The sequence below is a fragment of the Callospermophilus lateralis genome, chromosome 1 (assembly GCF_048772815.1).
Source record: "Callospermophilus lateralis isolate mCalLat2 chromosome 1, mCalLat2.hap1, whole genome shotgun sequence".
NCBI classification, from domain to species: domain Eukaryota; kingdom Metazoa; phylum Chordata; class Mammalia; order Rodentia; family Sciuridae; genus Callospermophilus; species Callospermophilus lateralis.
In genome coordinates this window covers 214,427,448-214,446,576 of record NC_135305.1, presented here as the reverse complement: position 1 = coordinate 214,446,576, position 19,129 = coordinate 214,427,448, and the positions used below count along the sequence as shown (strand labels likewise).

The window sequence follows — 19,129 nt, the reverse complement described above, 5'->3', positions numbered from 1 at the left end:
CCTGGGGGCCCCGGGCCCACTCACGGGTTGGTGGTGGACAGGATGAACATGGAGCTGTAGGGGGGCATGGGCTTGGGGCCGTCCTCCCCGGGCTCCTCCTCCTCCTCCTTCTTCTCCTCCTCTTTCCGCGGCGGCGGGTCAGGGTTGGCGTTTTTGTTCACTGTTGGGACAAGGACCAGGGCTCCCTCCGTGGCTTCCCAGGAGTCTGGGCTCCCGTCCACACCCACCCCAGGCACGGGGCACGTCGCTGCGTCCTCACTGACCCTTGTGGGGGTACTCATGATCCCCACTGACTGATGGGCAAACAGGGGCACAGAGAAGTGCAGTGACTTGCCTCAGGTCACACAGCCTTGAGGGGACACCTGAACCGCCTGGCCCCCGAAAACCTGTTCCCAGCCACTCTGTGGCCCTGAGTCTGCTGGGCCTCTCGGGGGCTTTGGTCAGCCCTGTCCCTGTCCCGCCTGACCTTCATGCTGAGGCTGGGCCCCACTTACAGGGGGACATGGGCTCAGGCCACAGCAGTGTGGCTACTGGGCACAGGGCACGTGGCCAGACTGGATGGGGACAGGCTGGGGCGTGGGGGACACTGGGCGTCCAGGACCCAGGGTGAGAAGAAGGCAGAGCGTCTCGTTAACGATTCAGAAAGCACGGTTCGCGGGTCGAAATGCAACGTTTGGATCTAATATCTGAGATACTGACGCTCCTTGGGCTGAAGCAGCGCCTGTTCGACATCCCGAGGTCCCCAAGGTCCCCAAGCCGCTCACCTTGGACAACCGTGTGGTTGAGGGGTGGCCCCGGGGGCGGGATGTCCACGGCCGTGTGCTCGGGCCTCCCGGTCCTGGCCGAGGCGTCCTGGCCGCTGCTGGGGTTGGTGACGATGAGGCTGTTCTCGGGGGCCTTGGGGGCGCCGGGGTGCGACGGGGGCCCAGGGTCATTGGGCACCCGGCGGCCGGCGCTGCTGTGCGGGTTGGCGGCCGGGGCGGGCGTGGGGCCGGGGACTGTGCTGTTCCCCATCTTGGCAGGGCTCTGGGGCGCGCCGGTGGGGCCCAGGCTGTCGTGGGGACTGGCCGGCTCCGCGGTGGCCAGCTTGTTGTTCTTCAGGTTGTCCATGTCCTCGGCCAGTGGCGCGTCCTGGCGGCCCAGGTCCTGCTGGATTGGACGCGTGGTGGACAGGTTGGGGCCGGACACAGGGACCCCGCCGCCCTGGTTCTCCCTGAGGAAGGCAGGTCAGCGGAAAAGGACCACAGCAGAGTCAGGACGGCGGGGACAGGCAAGGGGCGGCCTGGGGTGGCTCAGTGGCAGGGCCACCCCAGAGCCACAGCCAAACCAACAAACCAAGCCAACCCACCAGTCCCACCACCCCAGCAGCCCAACCCAACTAACCAACCCAACCCAACTAACCAACCCAACTAACCAACCCAACTAACCAACCCAACTAACCAACCAACCAACCTAACCCAACCAAATCAACCCAACTCAACTAACCAACCAAGCCAACCAATCCTACCGCCCCAGCAGGCCAACCACGTCATCCCAACCCAACTAACCAACCCAACCAATCCCACCGCCCCACCAAGTCAACCCAACCCAACTAACCAACCCAACCAACCTAACCCAACCAAATCAACCCAACCCAACCCAACTAACCCAACCAACCACGAAACCAACCAAACTAACCAACCAACCAACCCAACCCAACCAACCCGACCGCCCCACCAGTCCAACCACGTCAACCCAATTAACTCAACCAACCAACCTAACCCAACCAAATCAACCCTACCCAACTAACCCAACCAACCAAACCAATCAACCTAACCCACCAAGTCAACCCAACCAAATCAACCCAACCCAACTAACCAACCCAACCCAACCAATCCCACTGCCCCACCAGCCTAACCAAGTCAACCCAACCAATTCAACCCAACCAACCAATTCAACCAAACCAAGCCAATCCAACTAACCAAACCAACCAAACTAATCCAACCCACTCAACCAAACCAACCAACCCAAACCAATCAACCAACCAACCCAATCCAACCAACTAAATCCAACTAACCATATCAAACCAACCAACCAACCAGCCAAACCAGGCCATTCCGTGGCGGCTTAGCCACAGGCGAGGGCAGCAGTCACTGCCCTGCTCATTCTACAGACAGAAGGGGATCAGAGACAGACGGGCCCTGCCCGGGCCACACAGCCAGCTGCGGCACAGCCAGCGTGGAGCTAGCCTGGGGCTAGTCAGCAGAGGCTGGCGCCTGACCCCAGGTGGGAGTAGGTACCGGCTGTTTGTACCCACCTCCCGGAAGGAGAAGCCAGGCAGTCCCACTGTAGTCCCCGCGGGGAAGGCCTCACCCTCCGTCACATGGGTCACATGGGTCACAGGGACACTTGGGAGGGAAGTCGAGCTGGGTTGGAGCCGCTGCAGAACTGCTCCATACGGCGGAGGCCACCGCCTCTCTCTCTCTTTTTAATAATAGCCACCTTTCTTTGCTTTTTCTGGGGGGTGGGCAGAGCTGGGGATTGAACCCAGGGCCTTGTGTATGCAAGGCAGGGACTGTACCAATTGAACTATATTCCCAGCCCCCAACCGTCTAGATTTTTAATGAAAGATCTTCCTGCCCCCAAGCAGACCTAGTTAAGTCACAACTTAAAAAGGAGGCCATCCATTGGTCACCATCTCAAGAGGTTGTATAAAAAAAAATCACACAAGCCATGCGCGGTGGCATGTGCCTGTAATTCCAGCAACACTGGAGGCTGAGGCAGGAGGATCGCAAATTTGAGGCCAGCCTCAGCAACTTAGTGAGACCCTGTCTCTAAATAAAAAAGGGCTGCTCAGGGGTAGAGCCCCTGGGTGAAGAGCCCAGCACCGAAAATAGAGCAAAACACTCCCAGGACAGGGCGGCAGGGACCACGAGGACCCTCGGGGTGCTTCCTTGCAAGGTGACGTTATTGAGGGAGGGCGAGGGCCCTGGCCTCAGTTGGCTTTGTCCTTCTTGCTCTCGGTTCCCGCTGGCTGTGGGTCAGGGCCTCTGACCAGCCGCAGGCGCAGAGCCTCCTGCACCTCGGGGGGCTTCGCTCCAGCGTCTCCGCGGAGGAGTCCAAGGAGGCAGGAGACCGCGGGTGCGGGAGGCCGCCGAGGGCGCACGGGGCTGCTTCAGGGCTCAGGGCGGGACACACCGGGGCTGGGCGTCCTCTGGGCCTGGGTTGCCATGGCGACCATGCAGGTGGGCGAGACCCGGCGGGCCCCCTCCCTGTGCCAGGACTGGCGGAGCGGTCTGGGGAGGCGGGCGGCGCCCTGGGGTCCACAGGGATTGCCTTCACTGGGAATCAGCCAAGCTCCCCTCACTTCAGCCGCCCTGGGGCCTTGGGGCGCCCCTGGAGCGGCTGCCTCCAGTGGGGGGTCTTGGGCCAGCGGCGCCTGGACACCATGAAAGAGCAGGTGCTGGGGCGAGAGATGACGGCGAGGAGGGAGGTGAGGGGACAGACCTCGGTCCATACCGCGGGGACCACGCCCTCAGGGAGTGGCTGGGACAGGGCCTCAGGATGAGGCAGGGAACAGGGGAGGCTCGGGCCGCGGCATCATCCCCCAGAGACCAGAAACTGCTTATTATTTTATGTCTGCAAATTAATTAGGTTAATGCCCCGTCTTTGACTCCCCCCCCTTAATAATGCTTGAATCAGCCAGATACGGTATGGTGGCCCCGGCTGCAGCCCCCGCTACTCAGGAGGCTGAGGCAGGAGGATGGCTGGAGTCCAGAGGGTGGGGCCAACCTGGGCACAGTGGCTCGCACCCATGATCCTGGAGGCTGGGGAGGCTGAGGCAGGAGGGTCTCAAGTTCAAAGCCAGTCTCAGCCTCGGTGAGGCCCTAAGCAACTCAGAGACCCTGTCTCTAAATAAAAGGCAAAATAGGGCTGGGGATGGGGCTCGCTGGTCAAGGGCCCCTGAGTTCAATCCCTGGGACCAAAAAAAAAAAAAAAAAGCAAAATGTGCTTTCCTGAGCGTTTATTTCCAGCGAGCTAAATTATGACTTTGTATTTTTTTTAAACCAGCCAAATGACTAACCTGCTTCTCTGCTGGCCTCAGCATTTGCAGTGTCTATTAATAAGGGACCTAGTGTGACTGTCTGGTTCCCACGGGGTCCACTGAGGCCCTGGTGGAGGTGGGGGCTACTGCCTCCTCTGGGGAGGGGTGAGGCCCTGGGCCATGGGAGGCTGGATCTCCATCCTGCTCCCCTAGGCTGGTGGCCGGCTGCTCCTGGGAAAAGCCAGTTCCCTCTGCAAGAACGGGGAACTGGAGTGGGGACGCTCAGGCCACGGCGCTCAGGTCCTCAACCTGTGTGCTGAGAGTGTGAAGGATAACAGTCAGCACTTCCTGGTGCTCCCTACTGCTGCTGAAGCAGCTGACAGTTTCTTTGTGTCCGCAGCACTGGGGACTGAATTCAGGGGCGCCTTGCCACCCAGCCACACCCTCAGTCCTTTTTATTTCATTTATTTGAAACAGGGTCTTGCTAGGTCGCTGAGGCTGGCCTTGAACTTGCCATCCTCCTGCTTCAGCCTCCCGAGTAGCCGGGATGACAGGGGTGCGCCCCTCTCCTGGCAATAGCTCCCCGTTCTTGAGGACAACTGGCCCTTTGACAATCAACTTCATATTTAAAATATTTTAAAACCGAGTCTGCATTGAGCAGTACGGACTTCTGTCTCTTGTCACTCCCAAACGATGCAGTGTGACGACTTTACGTGGCTGTTGGCGGGGTGTTCTAAGTCATCTGGAAATGAAGACGACTACACCATTTTCTTTTCTTTTTTTTTTTTTTTTTTGGTGGGGGTACTGGGGATTGGACCCCGGGAGTGCCTAGCCACTGAGCCACATCCCCAGCCCCTTTCCTGTATTTTACCAGAGGCAGGGCCTCGCTGAGCGGCTAACCTGCGGAGTCTGACCCTGAACTCGCCATCCTCCTGCCTCAGCCTCCTGAGCCGCTGGCATTGCCAGCATGTGCCACCGCGCCCGGCTTTCAGGGCAGCGTTTTCTATGAGGGATCTGAGCGCCTGCGGGTTTGGTGTGGGGGGACCTGGGGCCTCTGCCCTGAGGGCATCGGAGGTGATGACCTTGATCACAACATCATCTGTGCTCACAGCAGCTACGGCTCACGAGCGCTGGCCACAGGCACATTGTGTCCATGGACCCATCACTTCACCCCCAGGAAGGACACGGGCCCAGGGAGGTGAAGTGACATCCTGCAGTCACACAGCCAGGGCGTGGTGGGCAGGGGTGTGACCTCTGGCTTCGCACCTTTGCCTTCACCACCAACCACACTGTGCTGTCCCGGTCGTCTTCAACGTCAACTGTCTTTCTGGCTCATTGCTGGGGACTGTCCTTCTGTGCCTGTCCTTCTGCTCCTTCCATCAGAGCAGAGACAATGACAACGACGATAATGATAGTCACAGTAGAGTGATGAGTGTTCGTTATCCCGACTACAGAGGGAGTCCTGTGCTGAATACTTCAGTCTACCTCAGATTCCTTTGGTGGCCTTCCAAAGGGCCCTGTTGACCCACTGCATGTCCCTTGGATCTCTTAGCCACCCGCGTCTCTTCACCTCCTGGTCCTGCAAACTGTCTGCCTTCTGATTGACCACAGGACCTTGGCATACACTGCTCTACTCCTCCTGAAGTTGCTCTTCTTAGAAACCTGACCTGAGACCGACCCCAGACGGGGAGCAGCTCCTTGGTCCTATTTCCCAGGGTGCCTCTACTGTGGTTTGACAGCTTCCCCAGAATCTTAATTCCCAAAGTCCTATGCGCATGGTCTTTGGAGGCAGAGCCTCTGGTAGGCGATTCAGACTAGAGGAGGCCATGAGGGAGGGGCATCTGTGCTTTCTGAGAAGGGGGAGAGAGACCTGGGCTTGGGCGCTCACTGTCTCACTGTGTGGTGCCTCTGCCGCGTCCAGATGCAGCAGGAAGGCCTCACCAGAGGCCGGCACCAGGCTCCTGGGCCTCCCAGCCTCCAGAACTGTGAGCCAAATAAACTTCTTATCTTTATCACTGAGCCGGTCTCAGGCATTTTGTGATGAGACCACGTCCCCCACCATGTGCCCCCCATCTGTCTCTATTTGAGGGAACTCACAGCATGAGCTTAGCATACAGTAGGCACTTAGCAAACGCTGGAAGGCTCCATCAGCCAGTGGGGAAAGCTAGGAGGAACAATGCCCCAGGGTGGTTTCAGGAGGGTGTTGAGGAAATACGGAGACCGAGGGCGTCGGGTCGAGGGGCGTGTGGGCATCTGGAGAAGGGGAGTAGGTGAGCCACAGGCCCCGCCCCGTGCAGGACGGTGCCACCCAGGAAGACCATGTCCTTTCTCCTTGGCGACTCCCTACCCTCTCTCACGCAAGTGGAAAATGCGGCTTGCGATCATCGGAACCTTCCATTTTGAGCCGACTTGGTTTTGACCAAACTCAGAAAATACTCTTTGCGTGTTTTCAGTGTGCACAGCATTTTTCTGAATGCAGCCCCTGGACGATGGAGGAGGCCTGGCCTCTGCTGCTCTGGAACCTCACCAGGATGCAGCCGCGGTCTAGAACACCGCGACACCGTTAGCGCCTCCCTTTCTGGGCTCTGAGGTATCCACAACCCCAGGTCGTCAGCCTGCGCCTGTGCAATCATGTCCCAGCAGCCACCAGAACCATGTCACTGCGTCCCCAGAATCCTGCGCTCAAGTGTGGTCCCTGGACAGTTCCCACCTGGGAACTGCTCAGAAAGGCAGAATCTCAGGCTCCCCGGAGGACCAAGTCCTGAATTAGAACCTGAGTTTTAACAAGATTCCGGGTCTCTCTCTCTCTCTCTCTCTCTCACACACACACACACACACACACACGCGGTCAAGTTTAAGAACTGCCGCCTCATTTGGATACCACAAAGCAGAATCACTGACCCACACCACTAAGCCAATCAACCTGGAGCCCCACTGGTCACATAAGGGGGGACTGAGGGGACCCTGGTTTATAATGGAACAATGTCCACACCCCTTGAAGCCATTAGGTCCCTTTGTGCAGAGTCACCTTGAGTACTCTTAAGGAAAGGGGACACGGTCCCTGACCGGTAAGCCCTGGCCTGGGGACCTGCCCAAGAGCCTGGTACCCTGCTGCCCCTTCAACTCTGGGGCCCCCAAGAGCCTCCCACGCTCCTGGAACACACCAGGTAGGCGAGACTCGGTGAGCTGGGGAACGGTCTGATTTCACTGAGCACTTACTACGCCCCGGGCCCTTCCAGGCTCTGTGGCCTTCACCACATTTATCCCTGGCAATGGCCCCATTCCACCCGCTGGGCCCGTTTCCCAGGTGGGAAGACAGGTGCGAGGTCACTTAGGGCCACCAGCAGCAGCACAGGGAGAGCTGGAGGAGAGCTCTTCTGCGGGGTGCCGTCCTCCCAGGGCTGCCTGATGTGCCAGGTGGACGGTCCCCGCGGGCCTCTGGTTTCGGTCCCCTGGGCTCCAGGCTGCCCGTGGGGCGCTGCCCTTCGCCTCGTCCGTCTCCCCTCTGTGAACCGGGGCTGGGACAAGGCTGTACCCCACTTACTTCCTCCGCCGGTGCCGGCGCTCCTTGTCGTCCCTCCGCGTGTCCGCGTCGTAGGTGGCGGGAGGGCCGTGCCGGTGTCGCCTCCTGCGCTCGCCCCCGTCGGGGCCCTCGCCCTCGCCCTCTCCGCCGCGGGCGGGCCGGCTGCCCTCGCGGTGGCGCGTCCGGCGCTCGGCCTTATCGTCCGCCGCCTCGTCCCCGGGCCTGCGGTGCACGCGGTGCCGGCGCGGTTCCCCGTCGGCACCGGTGCGCGGCGACCCGCTGCGGCTGTCCCTGGGCGCGGCCTGGCGGTGCGCGTGCCTGCGGTGCGCGTCCCCGGCCTTGGGCCGCTCGGCCTCGGCCTCCCAGAAGCCGGGCTGCTCGGGGCCGCCCTCGCGGGGCGGGTGGTCCGACTCGCGGCCGTAGGGGCCCTCGCGGCTCGGCTCCTCCTGGCCGCCGGCCCAGGGCCTGCGCGCGTCGGGGCCGGCGGGGTCGCGCGCGCGCTCGCGCTCGTGGTAGCGCGCCTGCTTGCGCAGCAGGTCGTCGGCGCGCGGCGGGCCCAGGCGCGGCTCGACGGCGGGCTCGGCGGCGCGGCTCTTGTTGGTGTTGTTGTTGCGGTTCTCCTGCGGGTCCACCACCAGCGGCCGGTCCAGGTGCGTCTTCACGTCGGGCCGCAGGTGGCGCGCGTAGGACGCCTTCCAGCGCTCGTCGGGGTCCAGGCCGGGGTAGAGCGCCTCGCGGCTGGCCAGCAGGTTCTGCTTGCGCATCTCGCTCGTGCGCTGCTCCCACACGGAGCGCGCCGCCTTCTGGTTCCTCTGCTGCTCCTTCCTGCAACGCAAGGCCGGTCGGCGCCCTGGAGTCCGCGCCCCGCGGTCGCTCCCCTGGCGCGGCCGCGCCCACCCGGGTCCGCACGCTCAGCCTGGCCCGTGGGGGCGGCCGAGCCGGTGTCCCGGGTGACCTCCCAGGTGACCTCCCAGGTACCTGGGCCCGAGGCGGGCCTGTCAGCCTGGCCGAGGGTCCTACTGTCTACTCTGCCGCCAATGGCAGCGCGGGAACCTCTGGGATGGCTTTGAGCATCGAAATGGCCTCAGAGATGGCCTTGGAGGCCAGGGCGGTGGACGTGGGCCTGGCGCAGGTTCCACAGCCCCCAGTGCCCGCGTGGCCTGAATGGGAGTCTGGGGTCACAGAAAGGAACCAGGACAGCCAGGGTGGGCAGTGTCGGGGGCTGGGGTCCCTTTGGGGCCCTCGGAGCCTTCCTGGGGCTGCATGGCATCGATGGTGTTATAGGGACCATCCCTAACCTCACCTACCGCGCATGCGCCTCCCTGGGCTCCCCTCCTGCAGCCACCACCTCTTAGTTTGGAAAAGCTGCCCCCTCCTCCTAGTCCCAGAATGCAGCGCTCTGCAGCATGAGACCCCCTGAGTCCCCCACCCCACCCGCAAAGGTACAGCTCAGAGCACTGTGTCCTCAGCTCTCTTTATCCAAGGTCTCTGGTTCCTCACTGCCTTGTCCCTGACCCCAGCGAACTGTCTGCTCCATGGACCTTCAGAATCTGTCCAGGGTCCTGCTACATCCATACCTCCTCGGCCCCATCTTGGACCAGTCCCCGTCTCCTTTGCAAGGACAGGCTGGTGCCCTCAACCTGGCGTGCTGGGCCACCTCCCTGCCTCACCTTCACAGTCCATTTCCTCACAGTGGCCAGAGGGCACCCGTGAGCACTTGAGTCAGGTCCTGACCCTCCTCTGCTCCTTGGCCGATGATGCAAAACCCAAGTCCTCCCCGTGGCCCCCAAGGCCCTGCATGACCTGCTCGTCACCTCCTTGTCCTTGTCTCTCCCTCCACAGTCCCCTTTCTGCTCACTCGGTTCCAGGCACACCAGCCTCCTTCATATCCCCTGAACACACCAGGCCTTTGCATATACCAGTCCCTCTGCTTGGGATGCATTTCCCCACACCTCCCGGCTCCTTCCTCACCTCCCTCAGGTCTTGCCACCTTCCAGGGGGGGCCTTGCGTGAGTTTGAAAGCACAGCTCTGGGCTGGGGGTGCTACTCAGTGGCAGAGAGCATCCTCCCCCGCACACGCCAGGCCCCGGGCCATCCTCAGCAGCCCCCAGCAGCACCACCCTCTGCACTTCCGCCCTCCCCTCTCCCCTCTCCATCTTTTGTTCTCTACTTCTGTGATCTTGTCATCGCCCACTGACTTGAGAGCTACCCAAGTGGGGCTTTCCAACCTTGCCAAGGCCGTCCCCCACCCCCCCAGTCCCAGCAGTTCCGGGCCAAGGTCGGTGCTCATTAAACACCAGCACAGCCGAAGTGAGAGGACGCGGGTGGGAGCGGGGAACGTCGTCCGTCCAGTGGTTAGGGACAGCCCACCCCCGACTTACACAGCTATGGACATGTTGGCCGCCGACAGGGGGCTCACTTCCGCCACCTCCTTGGCCTTCTGCAGCGCCAGCTTCTGGTTGGCGGCTTCCTCCTCCTCTTGTTCGTCCTGGAGGGAACACGGGGTCTCCTCACAAGCCCACCCTCGGTGGTGTCTGAGCACTGAAGAGCAGGCTGGGGGCTTGGCCTGGGGGTCGGCCATGCAGAGCCGGGGTCCCCACTGTAAGGGCGGCGGCTGGTGAGGTGCGCTCCACCCGCTTCATGCCCAGCGGCCCCCGGGGCCACCAAGCCTGTTCTGACCCAGCCAGGGGCAGCCCGCGGAAGGACTCGCCCTCTCTCCTGCCTCACAGGCCCCTGTCCCCAAGCCACATCGACTCTGGGCCATGTCCCCAGAACACCTAGCGGAGCCCGGTGCAGGAAAGTGGCTTCCCCAGGCCCCACCAATAGCCCCAGAATGCCAAGCCAGGTTGCGGCCACTGTCCGGCTGCCTGAAGGCCGGCCAGAGAGGGGCAGGACGCAGGCGTGCTGGAATACACACAGGAAGGGGCGCTTTGGGACTTTTGACCCTTCAGCCGTCAGTGGGGGGGGGGAGGGGGCTCAGTGTGATGGGCACGTCCGTCGTCCCCGCGGCCGGAGGCTGAGGCAGGAGGATCGCCAAGCCAGCCTCAGCAAAAAGTGAGGCGCTAAGCAACTCAGTGAGACCCTGTCTCTAAATAAAGTATGAAGTAGGGCCGGGAAGGTGGCTCTGTGGTCGAGGGCCCCTGAGTTCAGTCCTCAGTGCCCCCCCAGGCCCCCTCGAACAAAGAAAGAGAAAAACCAACGTCCAGAAACAAACCCGCTGGTCAGGACAGCAGGCGGCTCAGAGGGCGCCTCCTGGCACCCTCAATCTGAAGCGAGGAACAAGCACCTCGGAAATGGGCAGGTCAGGAGGCGCCTCCTGGCTCCATGCCCAGCTTTCCTTGGAACTGGGCACCTGACGACTGCTCCAAAATACTAGATCCCTAGGCCCCTGGAAGTTTCCACAGAACCAGGTCTCGGCCTTGGAACTGTGCTCCCAACAAGCTCCCAGGTGAGTGAGTTCAAGTTCAAGCAGCCAATACACAGTGGCCAACAGCAAGGGTTCCAGATCCAGGTAGCCTGCGTTCAAATCCCAGCTTTGCTACTAATTGCTGTGTGCCTTGGGGGAATCTCTAAGCCTCTCTGTGCCTCACATTCCTTATCTAAAATTCCAACTCTCGCTCACGTTCCTACTTCACTTTTCCCCTTAGCGCTTCGCACCATCGGACAAGCCGCGCATTTCTGTGCACTGATCTGTTTCTCGTTGGTCTCCCCAGCTCGAATCCCTGCTCCAAAAGGGCTGGGTTTCTTGCCTGTTTTGTCCGCTGCTGTGTTCCTGGCTCTAGACTAGGGCTTTGCTCACAGTAGGTGCTCAATATGTGCTCACTGAATGAGTGATGAAGTGGGGCTCAGAGAACTTGTTTCCGCGGGGACTAAGTGAGACTGGGAACACACTGAGGCCCCACGGGTACCGCGCTCACGGGGTGCCCAGGAATCCCTGGTGGAGAAACGGAAGGGAAGGGGGGCCGCGGAGGCCCAGGCCTCCCTGCCTCCCTGCCTCCCGTCCCCCCTCCTGGATGCTGGCCCCTGAGCAGGAGCTCTGGGATGAGCTCAGGGCTGGACCGGCTCCAGGTGACCGGGCTCCTGGCCGGGAGCTGGGGACGGTGGGGACTTCCGCTCCTCCCCGTCAGAGGTGGGTCCTGGAAACCGTCCCTCCCTCCCGCCAGGGCTGACAGATGGAGGGTTGGCAGGGTCTGCTGGGTTTGGTTTGGTGTCCTGAACACCTCACGCCCTGGGGACGGCCCTGTGGGCGGAGGGAGGCTCCCGGCAGGAAGACCCTGCACGTGCCACTGAGCTTTGATCCCCCTCAGGCCTAGTTTGGACCCGTGGCCAGCTCTTACCCTTCTCTGTCGTTCCTTCTCCTGGGCTGATGCACCACCCATGGAGAGGCAGGACAGACTCCAGCCCTGCCTGTGCTCTTGTTTCCTTGTGCAGTATGCAACCTGTACAACTGTTTTTGGAAGTCCTGCTCATGGGTCATTCCAGGGACATGAATTGTGTTACTGAAAGCAGTGGGGCCTTCCTGGGTCCACCTGAGGACTTTCAGGGAGTCCAATGTTCCCTAAGGGGCTTGTGTCACCAATTTTTATCTGGGTAACTTAACATCACTGACCACGAGTCAGCACTGGTGTGATGGTTCTTCCCCCGACCCCCCATTTCTCTCTGGCTCTATTTCCTCCTCTGTGATCTCTGAAGGGCCACGTTTCTGCTCTTTCAGGTCCTAGTGTGTGGCAAAGTCACGTAACCTCTCAGGGACTCAGTTTCTTCATCTGTGAAGTAGACACAACCCTCCCTGCTCTGTGTGTGCTGTGGGTTGAACCCGGGGCACTGCCCTCTGCCTGAGCTACACCCCCAGCCCTTTTTATTTTGAGAGAGGGCCTTGCTAAGTTCCTGAGGCTGGCCTCAAACTTAGGATCCTCCTGCCTTAGCCTCCCAAGTACCTGGGATTACAGGCTTGTGCATGCCCTGTGTCCTCTCCCGTGGGCAACTCGGAGCAGGACCTCTCTCCCAGCACAGAAGGGCCTTTACGTTTTCTGTGGTTGTTGGTATTTTGATTTTCGTCACGTGCTAGGGAGGCTCACGTGCAGGGGAGGCTGCCTTCCCTGAAGGCTCACTGTGTGACGGGAGCTTAGCAGAGAGCCTGACGTGGGTCGTGTGATTCTTGGCTGTGGCTGATGAGATCCTGCCATGGGGCCAGTGGTCCTGCCTGAGCCTCAGATTCCTCCTCCACTCGAGGGAGGCCACAGTAGCGCTGGTTCCACAAGCATCATGTGGTCACTGCTATCCTCACAAGGAAGTCCAGAGAGTGTCCCCCGCCAGCTCCCACACCTGGGGGGACCCAGTGGAGCTCCAGGGTCCTGTGCAGGCTACTTGCTAGCTGACCTGTTTACCATACACTCAGCCTCCACGGTGGCTTGCAAGTGGCCACTAGCAGGTCCAGCAAGAGGCCAGTGGGGGAAAGAGGCGGGAGCTGCTTACTGGCTACCATCTGTGCTGGCCAAGGCTCTGGGTCCCCTAAGGCCACAGGATCTACGGAGCCCCTTTCCCTCAGGTCCAGCAACTTGACTGTTCTGGGCAGTGATGGTGCCCCGGGCCTGGCACTGTCCCCTTCCTTGGGAGCCCTGCCTGGTCCCTTCACGGGCCCCGGGTGGCGCTGGCCATCTGCTTCCTGCAGCCTCCTGGCCGCGGGCCTCGCTGCGCTCTGCTGCGGAACCGGCTGGTGGAGGCTCAGCGCCCCAGAGGAGTGGGAGGCCAGCTCTCCCCGCCTGGTGACCCGGCCCCCAGGTCCCTCCCGCTCCCACCTTCTGATCTGGCGCCCACAGGTGCTGCCTCTGCCAGACACACGTCCCTACAGACCTTGGTGAGCTCCTGGGCGTTGGCCAGGTTGTCCACAGCGATGGCCAAGAACACGTTCAGGAGGGTGTCTGCCGCCGAGTCAGGGAAAGCGGCCGCGGAGGGACAGCACAGGGACCAGGCTCCGGCTGCCCGACCCCTCCCGGACCCGACCCTCCAGCACCCGCCCCCAACCAGACCCTGACCCAGACCCTAACCCTCCAGCACCCTCCCCCGCCCCACCCGCCAGCCCCGCCCCGCCCCCTCCGCCCCGCCCTCCAGCCCCGCCCCGCCCCCTCCGCCCCGCCCCGCCCTCCAGCCCCGCCCCGCCCTCCAGCCCCGCCCCGCCCTCCAGCCACGCCCCGCCCTCCAGCCACGCCCCGCCCTCCAGCCCCGCCCCGCCCTCCAGCCCCGCCCCGCCCTCCAGCCCCGCCCCGCCCTCCAGCCCCGCCCCGCCCTCCAGCCCCGCCCCGCCCTCCAGCCCCGCCCCCGCCCCGCCCTCCAGCCCGCCGCCCTGAGCCAGGATACAGTTCCCGAAGAGCGTGAGCACGATGAAGTAGATGGAGAACACCATGCCGCCCTGCACACCGCCCTGCGACTTGATGCCGTCGTACATGACCTCGTTCCAGTCCTCGCCCGTCAGGATCTGCAGCCCGAGGGCGGAGGGCAGAGGCGGCCTCAGCAGCGGGCGAGGCCACGACCCCGAGGCCACAGTCCCGAGGCCACTGTCCCGCCCGCCGGGCAGACCAGCTCCGTGGCTCCGAGAGTGCCAGGGCCCCCGCGCGGCTTCGGGGCCGAGGAGCCCGGCGGGGCCACACGCCCGGCCACCAGGGTCTTCCCTCGTGGGAAGGGGATTCGCCCCAGTTGAACTGTGTCCTTCCGGGTTCCTCTGTGGAAGCCCCTGTCCCCGTGTGGTGCTGGCAGAAGGAACTGGGGGGTGTCACTGGGGCCAGGTGGGGTCATGAGCCCTCATGGGGGATCAGTGCCCTCGCAAGAGGAGAAAGAGGGGCCTGGGCTCAGCTACCAGAGTGGTGGTAGCTGTGGGGGGCATCTGCAAGTCACAGCCTCGCCAGGAGCACGCCCCGGCCACGCCCGCAGCCTCTGGACCGGGAGCCCCAAATGGACGCCGCCCAGGCTCTGCGGCTCAGCAGACGTGGCCAGACATTTTTTATACCAGGGGTTGAACCTAGGGGTGCTTAGCTTCGGAGCCACATCCCAGCCCCTCTCTATTTTTCATATAGAGACAGGGTCTCAGGGTGTCGCTAATCTGCTGAGGCTGGCATTGAACTCTCAATCCTCCTGCCTCAGCCTCCTGAGCTGCTGGGATTACGGGCGTGGTCACCGCGCCCGGCAAGACCCGCTTTAACATCCCCCTAGATCCCTCCGTGCGTGGTGCTGAGTGGGGGTGCCAGGTGTCGAGGACCGATGTGGGGCCAGGTGCAGCTCGGAGGCAGGGCATGGCCCTGGGGTCCGCCCCCTGCACTGTACTGCAGGCCCCCAGGTGGGACCTCAGCTAGAGACACCTGCGGGTGCCCGGTGCCAAAAAACCCGGGCCAGGGCTCAGCACTTCCCGGCAGCGGCCCAGTCCTCTCCAAACCCTGTCTGGGCCTCATTTAGAGGGAAGGATGGGTCCCCTCTCTACACACTCGCCGTCCCTCCCAGAGAAAGAATCCACGGGGAAAGGCCTGGGGGTCCCGGGGAAGCCCCGGAAGTCCAGGTGCCCCAATCCGACACTAAGAGGTGTCGCCCTGCCCCGCCAAGGTCATACCTGAAACACGGTCATTATTGCTGCCGGAAAGGTGTCAAAGTTGGTGGGCGGCGTCCCTTCATCGAAATTGAACCTGTGGGGACGACACAGTTTCCCGTGAGCCCCACCCGCCCCCGCAGGGCTCCTCAAGTCTGGTTTCCAAGGCAACGCCCCAGGACGGGTGGTACCCACAACCCCGTCCTCCCGGGTGACGTCTGGGGGCCTCGGGGTGCAAAGAGGGCAGCGCCCTGGGGCGGGGCGCCCTGCAGCGGGGACCCCAGGGACTGGCCGGGGACGCTGGGCACTCACTGGCCGCCGAAGAGCTGCATCCCCAGGAGCGCGAAGACGACGATGAAGAGGAAGAGCAGGAAGAGCAGGCTGATGATGGACTTCATGGAGTTGAGCAGGGAGACCACCAGGTTCCGGAGCGACGCCCAGTACCTGCCCACGGCGGGGAGGGCTCAGCGCCGGCCACGACCCTGGCCCCGCCCGGAGGAAGGCCCCCAAGTCCCCAAGACTTACTTGGTGACTTTGAAAATGCGCAGTAACCTGAGAGCTCGCAACACGCTGATTCCAAATGAGGTGCCGGGTTTGATGACGGCCCAGATGACCTCGAAGATGCTCCCGATGATGACCTGGAAGCCGAGACAGGGCTCAGCGCGGGGGACCCTGGGGCGCCCGCAGGCGCTCACTCGCAGGCACCCAGCTCTCAGCCCCGAGGGCAAGTGGGCTGGGGTCCCGGCCGCCCTCTCTTCCCCTTTTACGTTGATGGAGGTGGGAAGGCTGGGGTGCGGCCCAGGGGTGCGGCTCTGGCCCAGTCTGCAGGGCGCTGCTTCTGTCCCCAGCACCGCAACAAAAAAGGCCACACCCACCTGAGGACTCCTGAATCACCCACCCACTACTGCTACCTAGTAGGACCAGGCAGCGCCCGTAAGCTTCCAGGGACCCCGGGTCACAACCATCATCCTGCGTTCTGATCACCTCCTCCTCCTTTTAAAGAATTGATGTGAAATTCGTATCGCATAAGATCAACCTGGTAATGTAGCTCCTTGGGGCCATAGAAAACACATTTTTTTTTTGTACCAGGGATTAAGGTGGGGCATTTAGTCACGAGCCACATCCCCAGCCATTTTTATATTTTTATTTTGAGTAGGACTTTGTTAAGTTGCTGAGGCTGGCCTTGAACTTGCAATCCTCCTGCCTCAGCTTCCCAAGTCGCTGGGATTACAGGTATGCACGACTGTGCCCAGCTGAAATTTAATACGCCTTGCCTCTTGAACCCCTAGCTCAGCAACACAGCATGCTGTAGGGTATCTGTTGCTTCCTCTTGTAATCATGGGGCTGCCTGGGAGCTGCAGTTGCTGCTGCTGTCCACCCTTGTGAGAGCACACTGGCCCGTCACCAGCTGGAGAATAGATCAAAATTCAAAATCTGAAGTGCGGTTTCTACTGAGTGTCACGTTTGCATCATCGTGAGGTAGAGAATCATAGATCAAACCATCATAAGTTGAATCATTGCCGTCACACCACTATAAGTCAGGGACCATCTGTGAGTGATGTGACTGTTTAACTTCTCCACTCGACTGCAGAGGGACACTTGGGGCCAGGCTTGATATGAACAGAGCTACTTGGGACACTCTCTGTTTTCTTTCAAGTCCTCATGCTCGCTGGAGAAGTACTTTACCCCTAAGGCAACTTGAACCCAAGACTCTTTTTTTTTTTTTTTTTTTTTAAACAGAAAGATATTTGTTTTATTCCTAAAACATTTGGGTCATTATTTGGGTAGTTTTGTTTGTATATATTTTGTTTTTTCCTCCAACATCATAGAGTTTCCTATAATAGGGCAGAAATCAGTACTGGATTCAGAATCATTAAGAATTATTAAGGCTGCCTGAGAATACTGGAACTGGGTGCAGGATTTGGGGCGTCCTGGGGAAGGCACGCCCACTATTTGCCACTAACGCTGCTTCAGTCGGGATCTTAAAGGTCCTCCAAAGGCTCATCTGTTCAAGGCCTGGTGGTGCCACTGGAAGGTGGTGGGACCTTTAAGAGGTGGGGCCTAATGAAAGTCTTTAGGTCACTGGGGGCCTGCCTCACCTCTCCCTTGCCCCTCAGCTTCTGGACCATGGAGGGAATCACCTTGCTCCACCACGAGCTCCCGGCATTATGAGCTGCCTCCCCAGGCCCCAAAGCAACAGAGTCAACTGATCATGGACTGGAGCCTCCGAAGCTGTGGGCCACCGTAAACCTTTGCTCTTCATAAGTGAACTGCCTAAGGCATTTTGTTACAGTGGCAGAGAGCTGATCAGGTTGAAAGACCCTACTTTTGTTCCCAGCTGCAGGGGCATTCTTGTTGGTGTCTCCAGGCACCTGTGTGAGTTCCTCTAAGGTGAGTCCTCCATGGGGACTGCTGGGTCACCCGTCTGTTTTCCAAAGGCGGTCTATAATTCCCCCTGGTGACCGAGGCTGGGAGTTCTGGGCTCGGGTGATTGCTTCTGCGTCCATCTCAGTCTTTCACACGCAGAGGTGACCTTCCCTCTTCCCGGCTGACCAAGGTCTCCGGGTATCGGTCATTATAGACAGGAGCGCACGCAATGGCCCCACAGAAGCCGAGCACTTACCCCGCAGTCGAAGCAGTTGAAGGAGGAGTGGAAGTAAGGCCGCGTGCCAAGCCCGTACATTTTTATAAACATTTCGGACATAAAGAGTCCTAAGAAAATGAATTCTGCATAGTCTGGAGGGAGAAGGAGGAAACGGAGAGGCGGTCAGTCTGGGGTGAAGGCCGGCCAGGGCTTGTTCTCTAGACCCCGTCTCCCTTCTGCAAGAAGGAGAAGAGACCGGTGCCCCCCACCCCAGCTGGTCTCGGGGGAGTCCAGCTGCTCTCCAGCGGGTAGCTCTGCTCTGGTTTGCAGAGAAGGGCTGGATGCAGGTCCTTGCCAAGGCCCTCGCTTTTGTGTTGACTAGTGGTTCCCCAGGAGCTCGGTACACTTCTATGTCCCCACTTGGAAAACCTCACAGGATAATTAGCCAACAACCAGGGGCCTGGCGTGGACCCATAACGCCGCTGGGTCGTATCTAAGAATCACGCTCCGTCCACTTTGGCCCGACTGAGCTCCCAAGGAAGAGGAAGAAATGGAAATCATAACGGGGTCCTGGTTTTGACTTGACGTCGGCACTGGATGCGGCCCTGGGCCACCCTGCGCAGGCACGGCTCCTCGGATACCCTCTGGAAATCCCGTCTAGCTGCTCATCTAAAAGTCTGGATCGAGACAAAGACTCCTGTTCTTTGATTTAGGAATGCCAAGGCCTCCGGGAAGGATCAAGGTGGATTAGCCTGCAAAGCAATGGCTCATCCCAGGTCCTGTTCTGAGGGGGATTTCTTGGTGGGGTAGGAAGCTGGGGTTGGGAAGCTCCTGGGGGGCTGGGGGGCTGCTCAGGGTTCTCACCTAACCAAGAGGAAGGGAGGAGGAGGGGTTCTGAGGGGGAGTCAGCCTAGAGAAAGGGAAGATGGAGACTCAAACGCGCTTCTGAGAATTTCCCATCATGGCCATGCGGCTAATCATTTGATGGCTGCTACAGGTGGAAGGAACCAAAGGAACCCAAGGAACCAAAGTAAGAGGTGGGCCCACAGGGGCTGGTCATGTCACATGGAGCCCCGGTAAACGGGATCAGATCCTCCCATGAAAGGGTTTGATGGGTCGGTTCATCTCTCTTGCCTTTCTGCCTTCTGCCATGTGAAGACTCCGTGTTCCTCCCCCCCAGGGGGCCCAGTGTTCAAGGCGCCTTCCTGGAAGCAGAGGGCAGCCCCACCAGGCAACCCAACCTGTCAGCACCTTGGTCTTGGACTTCCAGTCTCCAGAACTGTGAGAAAATGAATTTCTATCTTTATTAAATCACCCAACCTCAGGTATTTGATTATAGCAGCACACATGAGCTCAGACAATGGTCGAGAGTATTTACTAATCTTGCTTTTAGTAGGTGGTTGGGGTGGATTGTCGGGGTCCCTC

General features: G+C 60.7%; 1 protein-coding gene across 2 annotated transcripts in view; it reads right to left on the bottom strand.

Annotated features, from left to right (window-relative positions):
* The window catches only part of Cacna1a (calcium voltage-gated channel subunit alpha1 A), a 180,676-nt gene that overhangs the window by 55,763 nt on the left and 105,784 nt on the right, over positions 1-19,129 (bottom strand). Inside the window, exons 12-21 of one of the 2 annotated variants that reach the window (XM_077105758.1) lie at positions 17,744-17,856; positions 15,646-15,758; positions 15,433-15,564; positions 15,145-15,217; positions 13,905-14,022; positions 13,371-13,468; positions 9,929-10,035; positions 7,569-8,372; positions 765-1,213; positions 25-160 (exon numbers count right to left, since the gene is read on the bottom strand). In XM_077105758.1, the coding sequence (XP_076961873.1) occupies positions 25-160; positions 765-1,213; positions 7,569-8,372; positions 9,929-10,035; positions 13,371-13,468; positions 13,905-14,022; positions 15,145-15,217; positions 15,433-15,564; positions 15,646-15,758; positions 17,744-17,856 (2,143 nt within the window). The remainder of the gene's footprint in view (positions 1-24; positions 161-764; positions 1,214-7,568; positions 8,373-9,928; positions 10,036-13,370; positions 13,469-13,904; positions 14,023-15,144; positions 15,218-15,432; positions 15,565-15,645; positions 15,759-17,743; positions 17,857-19,129) is intronic. The other variant, XM_077105759.1, reaches the window with a different exon arrangement.